The sequence below is a fragment of the Brassica napus genome, chromosome C3 (assembly GCF_020379485.1).
Source record: "Brassica napus cultivar Da-Ae chromosome C3, Da-Ae, whole genome shotgun sequence".
Taxonomy (NCBI): Eukaryota; Viridiplantae; Streptophyta; class Magnoliopsida; order Brassicales; family Brassicaceae; genus Brassica; species Brassica napus.
This window is the reverse complement of record NC_063446.1, coordinates 25890658-25903102: the sequence shown is the minus strand read 5'-3', so window position 1 is coordinate 25903102 and position 12445 is coordinate 25890658. Positions and strand designations below refer to the sequence as shown.

The following is a 12445-nucleotide window of genomic DNA, read 5'->3' as shown; positions in this document are numbered from 1 at the left end:
GATAAATTTGTTTAGACTTGTTATTTTTATAATTACCAAACATATAGTAAACGTTTGTTTCCCTCCAAAGTCCAAACTAGTAATTAATGGAATATATGAGGTATTAAAATTTGAAGGAAAAAAGTTTGTCAACTACACGAAGTATACTCTAATATGGTGAAAATCATCCAAAGTATTAAAATATGTCAATAACTACATCATGTTTATATTAATACATGCCACATATACGAAGTTAAATTTAATATGGTGGTAACATCATAATCGGGTTTAATTGAATTTAGAATTAGTTATTGGGGTCATTTTGTAATTTTATAAACCTACACCATGATTAATAAAACCCGACCCAATCTCATAAACCCGACCCGACATAATTGTTCTTTCCCCAATCGATTTAGTTAGGGTTCTAAAGAAAAAAAAATTAGAGATTTCGAAAAGAAAGAGACTGAGAGAGATTTGAGAAACAGAGAGAGCCTCTTTCTTCGATTGACACTCTAACTTCGATTAAATCCAAGTAAACAATTACGGGTTCACAGTTGATTACTTCATAATGTTCTTCGATTCAACAGTCTGTCTCTATCTCTCAAATTTGAAATCGATTTTCTCTCTCTCAAATCTGAAATTGATTCTCTCTCTATGTCTCTTTTACCTCATCGTGACCCTGGAATCAACTCTCTCTATGTGTCTATATTATGATTCCGTTTATGAAGAAATTGAACCTCTCTTTGTCCTTTCAAATCTATTTCAATCTATCTTTTCGAAATCGCTATTTTTTCCTTTAGAACCCTAACTAAATTGATTTGGGAAAGAACAGATATGTCGGGTCGGGTTTTGTTATTAGGGTTTAGGTTTATAAAATTACAGAATGACCCCAATAACTAAGTTTAAAATCAATTAAACCTGATTATGATGCTGTTACCATATTAAATTTAACTTCGTATATGTGGCATGTATTAACATAAAACATTGTGTAGTTATTCACATATTCTAATACTTTGGATGGTTTTCGCCATATTAGAGTATACTTCGTATAGCTGACAAATTTTTTCCCAAAATATCAGGTCTTTAAAAGGAAAACAAAAATGATATTTTCTCATTTATTAGTCATAATTTGCTTAGAGTGAAACGGTAATAATCAAAGCACGAATCTCCTAAAATTTCAATATCCACCGCTGGATTTTGAAGTTCATGATCCAAGGGTTAAAAATCAAAGCCTCCTCAAAATTTGACCCGTTTGGAATTTCTTTTTTATCTCCTCCTCAAAATCAAAGCATTCTTACTCACTCTCCTCCTTCTTCTCAGAATAACCAAAAAGGAAAAAGAAATTCATTAAAACAGAAACTGAAAGCCAACCATCATGGCGACGAGACAAGTTAGAGGTTTATCTTTTTAACCATAGGCTTTTTTTTTTAATCGTAATTGACTTGATTTCAATGCTTGTCTCAAAACGTTTTGATCGGTAATATATTTTCACAGATGATCCTCCGGTCCACGTCAAGAAGAACCGTCGCGCTCTTTGGGACATCGGAAACATCACTTCTATTCCCCGAGTCCAAGGAGGAAAGATCAATCATCGCCCCTTGACCTGTAACTTCCGTGCCAAGTTACTAGAAAACGCACAAGCTGCTAACAAAAAGGTTCGTTTATTTTTTTTTTAGTGTTCTTACAAAATCTTGTTTTGACTTTCGTGAGATTGCATATGATTGTTGAATCTGACTCTGTTTTTGTGGTCTCTATTCCTTACTAAACAGCAGATCAGTGTGGACAAAGCCTCTGTTCTTGATGAGAAACCAGAAGCTGTAAAGGCGGTTCAAAAGAAAGCAAGAGCTGTTAAACCCACTGAAGTGATTGTGATCAGTTCAGATATACAAACGAGGTTGCAAAAGCTAAAAAGGATAAGAAGAAAGTGACTCACTCTTCTATACTTAACGCACTAAGCAAGGTAAGATTCTTTGTAATCTAACACTAAAATTACAACTTACAATGGTTATTTATGTTGTGTCTTTTATTATTAGGCTGCTTCTTCCAAGACTCGTGATATTGACTCTGTCGACAAAGACAATGATCTTGCCGCTTTGGAGTATGTTGAGGACATGTACACTTTCTACAAACAAGTTGAGGTATATATATTCTAAGAGTGGTCCTGAGATTTTAGAGGGCCCATTCAAAATAAAATATTTTCAGATTTTTTGATATTCAAATGAATATTTTTTATTTATGAAATAGCAGTTCTCATAATATAGTATTTACATACATCTAAACCATAATAATATGAAATTTATCCAATATAAATCTATCATTTTCATAAACTAAAATTTTTTAATCAATTTTTAGTTATTTTACAATTATATCACATACATAAACTGTTTTTCTTAAAGTGGGGGCCCATTGAAATGTTTCATAAAATTGCCCAGATGAAAAGCTTATGGAAAAGTTCTGTGAATGTTTCTTGAAGTTTGTTATTTTGTTCTGTGTTGCAGAATGAGAGCAAGCCTCAGATATACATGCAAACACAGCCTGAGATTAATGAGAAGGTAATATCTTTTTTTTTTTTTTTTTTTTTGGTAAGCAGATCGGTTTGTGATCTGAACATTAGTGTTGTAATCAGGAGACAAATGGTTATATAAAAAATTAAAAAAAAAAAAAAAAAAAAAAAGAAGAAGATGAGATCTATTATTATAGACTGGCTTGTAGACGTTCATCTCAAGTTTGATCTGTCCCCTGAGACTCTTTACCTCACCGTCAACATCATCAATCGTTTCCTATCACTGAAGCCTCTTCCGAGAAGAGAACTACAGCTTCTAGGCGTCAGTGCCCTGCTCGTAGCTTCCAAATACGAGGAGATATGGCCTCCTCAGGTCAATGATTTGGTGTACGTCACAGGCTACACGTACGACGAGAAGCAGATTCTAGTGATGGAGAAAACAATCTTGGGAAACTTGGAATGGTACTTGACAGTTCCGACACAGTACGTGTTCCTCGCAAGGTTCATCAAATCTGCGGGTCCTGACCGGGTGATGGAGAACATGGTTCACTTCTTAGCTGAGTTGGGTTTGATGGATTACGACGCTTTAAACTTCAGCCCTTCTTTGTTGGCTGCTTCGGCAGTCTTCACAGCGAGATGCTTCTTGAACGAGACACCTGCTTGGACTGATACACTGAAGTTCCACACCGGCTACTCTGGACACCATCCCATGTTAGTCTTGTTATATACTCTTTTCACTCTCAAGCTTTAAATTCAGCATTATTGACATATCTCTGTGTGTGTATATGTTGTGTAATTTTTCAGGGAATGCTCAGAGGTTTTAGTTATAACTCACTCGAGAGTTGGGGAGGAGGGGAAGGCTACGAGCTGTGTTCAACAAGTATTCAGAACCTGAGAGATGTTGTGACACCCGTCACCTCCTATATGGAGGACAGCGTGTCACCCCCGACGCGTCATCATACAACAATGTGACACCCGTCTCCCTGACACTAAGGACGACGGGCCACCAACAATATCCCGTAATATAAAAGCCCATAAACCCGACAACTCTCACCCATGCCCAAATAAAATCCGAAAGAAAAGTCCAGTAGCACCAAGTCCATCCAAATATCACATACTTGTTTGTCTCACCTGAAAAGGGGAAGAGTGAGGGGTGAGCGACAGGGGAATCGCTCAGTGAGGTATGGGATGCCACCCCGAAGTCCATGGACCCGGACATAGCACTCCGAATAAATATAATTTAATTCTAATGCATGTCAAACACAGTACCTAAAGTACTCAAGCAACAAACAATGGTCCTAGCGAGGTGCACACTCGCCGCCCACTAACAGGCCAAAACACTACCGAAAAGGTGCTCGGTTCATACACACACCGAAAAAGTGCTCGGTAACACACGCCCGTAGACGATTTATCGACACTTCCAGTCTACAGCTCAACCGGTCGACTAAAGTTGGCTGTGACCTCCATACAATCCGGCATACAGCAGTCCGACTCTGTATCCGTCTCCAAACAAAAACAATCCTAGCTAAGAATTTACATTAAGTGAAACAATCAATGTTGAATCCTCTAACCCCCTAGTTCCGGTTTATGCAAAGAACCTAAAACTAAACAAGCAATGATAGACTCGATTTCACACAGACGGAACACATTAGAAATAAATTATACTTATTCGAGGTCCTAAGCCGAATAAGAGGAGTTCGGGAATAGACCCTCACCTTAGCAACAATAAGAGGTGGTATCTATGAACTCCAGCTGCTCAAATGGACTCCAAATCTGAAATCAGATCGAAATTTCGAGTCAGAACGCCTTTCGAACGGTTTAAAACGGGTATTTACGGGAAAGTCAACTCGCTGGTCAAAGATTAATTATTTAATTAATTAATTAATTAATTAATTAATTAATTAATTAATTAATTCGGTTTTCCCTAACCGATTTCCAATTGATTTTAACCGACCGGTTTAACCTAACCGAATCGAAATCGATTTAAACCGGTCAAACCACCGGTTGACCGAGTCACCGAGTTGACTCACCGGGTCGACTCGGCCGAGTTGGCGAGTCGCCGGCGAGTCACCGGTGTCGGTCACCGGCGGCGTCGCGGCGGCTTACCGGAAAGTCAACGGCGGCGACGGCGGCGAGGCGGCGACGCGGCGGCAGCTTCCCGGCGGCGAACGGACGGTGGTCGGTCACGGCGGCTCCGGCGAACTTTGGTCGGAGACGGCGGCGCGTGGCCGGAACTCGCGGTGGCTCCGGCGGACGGCGGTGGCGCGTGTGTTTCACGCGTGCGCCGAGGCGAATCTTCGGGAGGCGCGTGCGGCTTCGTCCGGGCTCCGTTTGAGGCGTGGTTGGTGTCTACGGCTTCGTCTCGACGAGAGGAACACGATGATGGCCTTGGATGTACGAGATGATCAATGGTTAGGAAGTTATGGGTGATTTACTAAACGGAAACGAAAATGAGCTTAAGAAATGCGGTTTTCGGCGGTTACCTAGGGCGTTTATCGGTGGTGGCAGGCTGAACGTGATCACGGCACACGGTTGCTCCGGCGACGAGCTCAGGTGAGCTTTCTCTCTCTTTCTCTCTTTCTTTCTCTCTCTCTCTCTCTCTCCCTCTCTCTCTCTTTCTCTTTAAAGAAGTTGGGGATGGTGGAGATGGTGGGAGTGGTGGGGATGGTGGAGATGGTGGGAGTGGTGGGGATGGTGGAGATGGTGGAGATAGTGGGGATAGTGGAGGTGGGTCATTACAATTCTCCCCCACTAACAAGGAATTCGACCCCGAATTCACATCACCAAACTCTCCAATGACATCCCGAAACAGCTCTGGATAATCAATCCTCATTTGGGGCTCAGACTCCCAGGTATCCTCCTGAATTCCGTCTCCCTCCCAACGAACCTTGATCAACATGGTCATCATTCCACGATCTGCTTTCACTTGGCGATCCAATATCTCTACTGGCTGGCACAACCCACGTAACCCTTTGCCAAGGTTTCTAGGTGGTTGCTGCAAAATGAGCTCTGGCTCTCTCACTACTTTCCTCAAAACGGAAACATGAAATACGTCATGGAAATCTGATAACTCTCCTGATAAATTTAGTCGGTAAGCAACTGCTCCAATCCGCTCCAAAATAGGATATGGTCCCATATATCTTGGTTTAAGCTTCTTTAGCTTCCGAGTCTTAGATCCTCCCTGAAATGTCCTCATTTTCAGGTATACTAGGTCGCCAACTTGAAACTCCAAATCTCTTCGCCGTTTATCTGCGTAACTCTTCTGACGGTCATGGGCTTCCTTAAGCCGCATCTTGAGCATCTCAACTTGTTTGACTGTCTCTTGAACCATGGCTGGTTCTATCTCACGTTGTTCTCCCACTTCCGTCCAACAAAGTGGTGTGCGACAAGGCCTACCATATAGAGCCTCATATGGTGCCATCCCAATACTCGAATGATAGCTGTTGTTGTAGGCAAACTCGGCTAGAGGTAGATACTTCACCCAACTACCTTCCCAATCTAAAACACAAGCTCTGAGCATATCCTCCAAGGTCTGAATAGTCCTCTCTGACTGACCATCTGTTTGCGGGTGATAAGCCGTACTCATATGAACTTTCGTCCCAAGCGCCTTCTGGAAGGCTCTCCAAAACTCAGACGTGAACTTTGTATCCCGATCCGATACAATGCTGACCGGAACTCCATGCAATCTTACAATCTCGCTGATGTAAGTCTGTGCTAGCTGATCAGCTCTGTCTGTCTTCTTAACTGCTAGAAAATGGGCTGACTTCGTAAGTCTATCCACAACTACCCATATGGCATTCTTCCCTCCTGATGTAGTCGGCAAACCCGTCACAAAATCCATAGTTACCATGTCCCATTTCCACTCCGGTAATGGCAGGTTTTGTAATAACCCGCTAGGAACCTGATGCTCGGCTTTAACCATCTGACACGTCTGACATTGCGATACAGTTGAAGCAACATCTCTCTTCATACCAGGCCAATGGTAATATCGCTTAAGGTCCCTATACATCTTGGTATTTCCTGGATGAATAGAGAAACTCGAGTGGTGTGCTTGCTGTAATATCTCCTTTCTTAACAACTCATCATTGGGCACACAAATCCTGTTTCGATACATGAACATCCCGTTGGTTGCTGTATGAAAACCAATACTCTCCATCTCGATCTGCTTACGCAAAGCTTCATCACTATCCTGAGCTTTGCGTATCCTCCATAGTAAGTCTGCCCGCTCTACAGCCTCAGCGCCAACTGACTCTCCCTCTACAGTAACTGCACATAATCTTAGACTAGCAAGTGTCCCAGTAAGCTCCTGGACCTCTTTAGTTCCCGATATATCGCTTCTGCGCCTACTCAAGGCATCCGCCACATGATTGGCTTTTCCCGGGTGATATGTGATCTCCAAATTGTAGTCTGCTAACAACTCCATCCATCTACGCTGCCTCAAATTCAAGTCCGTTTGCGTAAATATGTACTTCAGACTCTGGTGGTCCGTGAAAATCTTCACCTTCTCTCCATACAAGTATGACCTCCAGATCTTTAATGCAAATACAACTGCTGCCAACTCCAAATCATGAGTAGGATAATTGGTCTCGTGAGACCTCAACTGTCGTGATGCATAGGCAATGACCTGACCTTCCTGCATCAGTACACATCCCAATCCGGTGCCTGACGCATCAGTGTAAACATCATATGGTATCCCTGGCCTCGGGAGTACCAAAACAGGCGCATGGGTCAGCTGTCTCTTCAACTCAATGAAACTCCTCGAGCAATCGTCTGTCCAATCAAACTCGGTGTCTTTTCCTGTTAGCCGTGTCATTGGCTTTGCAATGCTAGCAAAATTTTTGACATACTTTCTGTAGTATCCTGCCAAACCGAGAAAACTGCGGATCTCCGTCGCATTCTTAGGTGTCGGCCACTCTGAAATGGCGCTAATCTTCTCCTGATCTACGGCAACTCCTGCTTCTGAAACCACGTGACCCAAAAATCCAATCTTCTTCTGCCAAAAGCTACACTTACTCAGCTTGGCAAATAACTGATGCTCCCGAAGTTTACCCAACACAATCCGCAAATGTTCAGCATGCTCCTCTCTACTCCGAGAATAAACCAAGATGTCATCTATGAAAACGATCACACACTTATCCAAGTGCTCACGAAACACATCATTCATAAGCTTCATGAACGCTGCCGGTGCGTTCGTCAATCCAAATGGCATCACCACAAACTCATAGTGCCCATAGCGTGTACGGAAGGCCGTCTTCCGCACATCTCTATCAGCTATCGCAATCTGGTGGTATCCCGATGCCAAGTCAATCTTAGAGAACCAAGAAGCTCCCTGCAACTGGTCCAACAACTCGTCGATACGCGGGAGCGGGTACTTATTCTTGATGGTCACTTTGTTCAAACCTCTGTAATCTATACAAAGTCTGAAACTCCCATCTTTCTTCTTCACAAACAACACTGGTGCTCCCCACGGTGACGTACTCGGCCTGATAAACCCCTTATCAGATAGCTCCTCCAATTGTTTCTTTAACTCTGCCATCTCAGTTGGTGCGAGACGGTATGGAGCTCGTGAAATTGGTGCTGCTCCTGGCTCTACTTCTATTGTAAGAACGTCCGCCCTAGCTGGTGGTGGCCCTTTTAAAGGCTCAAAGACATCCTCGTACTCGGCGACCACTGGTATATCATGCAGCTTCTGCTGACCGTCCTCCTTAACCATCGAAATGGTTGCCAAAAATCCCTCTGCTCCACTTTCCAATAATTCTTCTGCACGCAACATGGAGACGATAGGAATTTCCCGGTGTGTCTGAATTCCCTCGCACATGATCTTTCCTCCTTCTCTAGGGATATTAACTCTTGCCTTCGGACAATCCAAGACTACTCGATGTCGCGACAGCCAATCCATCCCAAGTATGACATCGTAGGAGCTCATCTCCATCTCTGTCAAATCTCCGAGCAACTCGACTCCTCCAAGTAGAACTGGTACATCGTGATGAATGCCAACTGCACCCAACTTCTCCGTGCCGGCAGTCTGGATCTGCTTAGCCTTCGGTTCAAAGACTCCCCGAAAAGACCAATACTGGACTAAGCGCGGACTCACAAAACTATGAGAGGCTCCAGTGTCGAATAAGGTATAAGCTGACTCTCCTCCAACTAAAACCGATCCTACACGAGATTTTTACTAACTACACATGACAACCACGAGCCAAAATACCCAAACACAAACAAGTATGAAAAAGTTACATACCCGCTATCGGTTCAACTCCTTGGGAATCTCCAACTGTAAAGACCCGTGGAGCGATGGCTGGACGCTTCGGTGGTGGTGAAAGTGCCGCATTGCCCTTCCTTGGGCAATCTCTGATGAAGTGACCTGGCTGACCACAGCCAAAGCAAACATGTGCCGCTGCTGGTGCTGCTGGTGCTGCAATCTGTCTGACTGGTGGCGTATCCAATGGCCTAGCTCGACAAAACTTCGCAATGTGTCCAATCCTACCGCAAGTAAGACACCTCATACACTGCCCACTGTGACTGCGATGGCAACGAGGACATATCGGTAATCCCGACGGGTCCCCTGCTCTCCTTTGAGACTCTGGAGCTTTTCCAGACTTAACATGAACTGCTTTGGCGAGTTCCTTCTCCTCCGCCAAGCCTGCCTCCTGCTCGGCAGCTTTCTCCACCAAATCTCCCAACCGGTGGTGAGTGACTACGCGACACCTGTTACGAATCTCCACTCGCATCCCACTCAAAAACTTTCTAATCAAGTCTTCTTCTGAAATGCCCACTCCTGCAAATCTGCGAAGTTGGTTGAACACAACCTCATACTCCCTGATAGACATCTCTCCCTGGCTTACATGCTCGAACTCGCACTTCTTCCTATCCATCGCTTCCTTCGGAAAGTATTTCCTATCGAACTCTCGAATGAAATCAGCGAAAGTAAGTCTCTCTGGCCCAAAATGGCTCAATCGTATTCCCTCCCACCATATAAGAGCATCTCCACGAAGGTACTGCATAGTCAATCGGAGCGACAACTCTGGTGGACACTCAATCGGAGTGACACCCGTCACCTCCTATATGGAGGACAGCGTGTCACCCCCGACGCGTCATCATACAACAATGTGACACCCGTCTCCCTGACACTAAGGACGACGGGCCACCAACAATATCCCGTAATATAAAAGCCCATAAACCCGACAACTCTCACCCATGCCCAAATAAAATCCGAAAGAAAAGTCCAGTAGCACCAAGTCCATCCAAATATCACATACTTGTTTGTCTCACCTGAAAAGGGGAAGAGTGAGGGGTGAGCGACAGGGGAATCGCTCAGTGAGGTATGGGATGCCACCCCGAAGTCCATGGACCCGGACATAGCACTCCGAATAAATATAATTTAATTCTAATGCATGTCAAACACAGTACCTAAAGTACTCAAGCAACAAACAATGGTCCTAGCGAGGTGCACACTCGCCGCCCACTAACAGGCCAAAACACTACCGAAAAGGTGCTCGGTTCATACACACACCGAAAAAGTGCTCGGTAACACACGCCCGTAGACGATTTATCGACACTTCCAGTCTACAGCTCAACCGGTCGACTAAAGTTGGCTGTGACCTCCATACAATCCGGCATACAGCAGTCCGACTCTGTATCCGTCTCCAAACAAAAACAATCCTAGCTAAGAATTTACATTAAGTGAAACAATCAATGTTGAATCCTCTAACCCCCTAGTTCCGGTTTATGCAAAGAACCTAAAACTAAACAAGCAATGATAGACTCGATTTCACACAGACGGAACACATTAGAAATAAATTATACTTATTCGAGGTCCTAAGCCGAATAAGAGGAGTTCGGGAATAGACCCTCACCTTAGCAACAATAAGAGGTGGTATCTATGAACTCCAGCTGCTCAAATGGACTCCAAATCTGAAATCAGATCGAAATTTCGAGTCAGAACGCCTTTCGAACGGTTTAAAACGGGTATTTACGGGAAAGTCAACTCGCTGGTCAAAGATTAATTATTTAATTAATTAATTAATTAATTAATTAATTAATTAATTAATTAATTCGGTTTTCCCTAACCGATTTCCAATTGATTTTAACCGACCGGTTTAACCTAACCGAATCGAAATCGATTTAAACCGGTCAAACCACCGGTTGACCGAGTCACCGAGTTGACTCACCGGGTCGACTCGGCCGAGTTGGCGAGTCGCCGGCGAGTCACCGGTGTCGGTCACCGGCGGCGTCGCGGCGGCTTACCGGAAAGTCAACGGCGGCGACGGCGGCGAGGCGGCGACGCGGCGGCAGCTTCCCGGCGGCGAACGGACGGTGGTCGGTCACGGCGGCTCCGGCGAACTTTGGTCGGAGACGGCGGCGCGTGTGTTTCACGCGTGCGCCGAGGCGAATCTTCGGGAGGCGCGTGCGGCTTCGTCCGGGCTCCGTTTGAGGCGTGGTTGGTGTCTACGGCTTCGTCTCGACGAGAGGAACACGATGATGGCCTTGGATGTACGAGATGATCAATGGTTAGGAAGTTATGGGTGATTTACTAAACGGAAACGAAAATGAGCTTAAGAAATGCGGTTTTCGGCGGTTACCTAGGGCGTTTATCGGTGGTGGCAGGCTGAACGTGATCACGGCACACGGTTGCTCCGGCGACGAGCTCAGGTGAGCTTTCTCTCTCTTTCTCTCTTTCTTTCTCTCTCTCTCTCTCTCTCCCTCTCTCTCTCTTTCTCTTTAAAGAAGTTGGGGATGGTGGAGATGGTGGGAGTGGTGGGGATGGTGGAGATGGTGGGAGTGGTGGGGATGGTGGAGATGGTGGAGATAGTGGGGATAGTGGAGGTGGGTCATTACAGATGTGTTGTTGCTTTGCTTTCACCAGCCAAGTCACCTTTGTCTGCTCTCTTTGAAGAAAGCATTGATAGAATTAGTGCAAACACTCTGCAATGTTCTTGGATCTCTCTGATCTTCTTTGTGTAAAACGTTTTCCCTTTTCCCTGTTGAGAAAACTGATTGCTTCCTTCCTTATTGATAATGGATTCCAAGTATTTATTATGAGTTTGAAGTTGAGTTTAGAACTGTGGTTTATTATTATCTATATTATTAAAAAAAAAGTACCCATTTAAAAATGTCCTTACTTCATTAATTAAACTCCTTTTTTTTGCTTGTCTTTTTCAGTTGCATTTATGAAATATCCCAAAACGAATAAAACTGCCTAATTTATTACTTGTCTTTTCAGTTACATTAATGAAATATGCATAAATGAATTTAAACTTCATATTTTATTGTTTGTATTTTTCAGTTACCTTAATGAAATATCCTTAAATAAATTTGGACATAATGTCATTTAATCAACCAAAAAAACTCATGAGTTATCTCTACGTGCATAATTTTAATAATGAAGATTTTTAAAAACGTGCATCATTAAAATGTTACCTAAAACATACAGTACTAATATATAACATGCATCAATAAAACTAGAATTTGACTCACACAATTGTACGGATATTATTTTCAGTTGATTAAATTTAAAAATAATTATTTATTCAAAAAATATTTAAGAATGGCTATGTTTTTAAAAATTATATGGTATTATTTGCTCATAACTCATTTGTCATTTGATAAATTATTAGAAAGAAAATTTTAGCATAATATAACTCAGTTGTCATTTGCTAAATTTATGGTTTTTATTTATATTTTTTATTATTTAATTATAATATTTTCATTTTATATTTGAAAGATGAATGAATTTTCTTTCAAACAATATTTTTGTAAATGTATTTTTTAAAAAATAATCAATTAAAATTGTTATTATCATTGAATATCATTATTTTTAACATAATTTGAGTTTTCGTTTACATCAAAACTTATCATATTTTAGGATAATTTTAATTTAAAATGTAATTTTCATATTTTTCAAACAAATGCTAAAAATATTTTTTAAATATTTTGTTATAATTGTTAAAAAAATATTGAGTT

General features: G+C 42.6%; 2 protein-coding genes across 2 annotated transcripts; both read left to right on the top strand.

Moving 5' to 3' along the window:
- The first annotated feature begins 1354 nt into the window (after positions 1-1354).
- On the top strand, positions 1355-2632 carry LOC111209017 (cyclin-B1-3-like). The gene is made up of 7 exons (XM_048749500.1): positions 1355-1376; positions 1474-1634; positions 1749-1805; positions 1856-1939; positions 2013-2117; positions 2478-2531; positions 2606-2632. The coding sequence occupies exons 1-7, from the start codon at positions 1355-1357 to the stop codon at positions 2630-2632; spliced, it is 510 nt and encodes a 169-aa protein (XP_048605457.1).
- LOC106349350 (cyclin-B1-3-like) lies at positions 2560-3377 on the top strand. Its single transcript, XM_013789301.3, has 2 exons — positions 2560-3193; positions 3287-3377. The coding sequence occupies exons 1-2, from the start codon at positions 2661-2663 to the stop codon at positions 3375-3377; spliced, it is 624 nt and encodes a 207-aa protein (XP_013644755.3). The 5' UTR covers positions 2560-2660.
- Positions 3378-12445: the final 9068 nt, after the last annotated feature.

Coding starts and splice junctions, on each gene's coding strand:
- LOC106349350 (XM_013789301.3), top strand. CDS start 2,661: ATGAGATCTATTATTATAGACTGGCTTGTAGACGTTCATCTCAAGTTT. Junction 3,194..3,286: donor TACTCTGGACACCATCCCAT/GTTAGTCTTGTT, acceptor GTAATTTTTCAG/GGAATGCTCAGAGGTTTTAG.
- LOC111209017 (XM_048749500.1), top strand. CDS start 1,355: ATGGCGACGAGACAAGTTAGAG. Junction 1,806..1,855: donor AACCAGAAGCTGTAAAGGCG/GTTCAAAAGAAA, acceptor GATTGTGATCAG/TTCAGATATACAAACGAGGT. Junction 2,532..2,605: donor AGCCTGAGATTAATGAGAAG/GTAATATCTTTT, acceptor TGTTGTAATCAG/GAGACAAATGGTTATATAAA.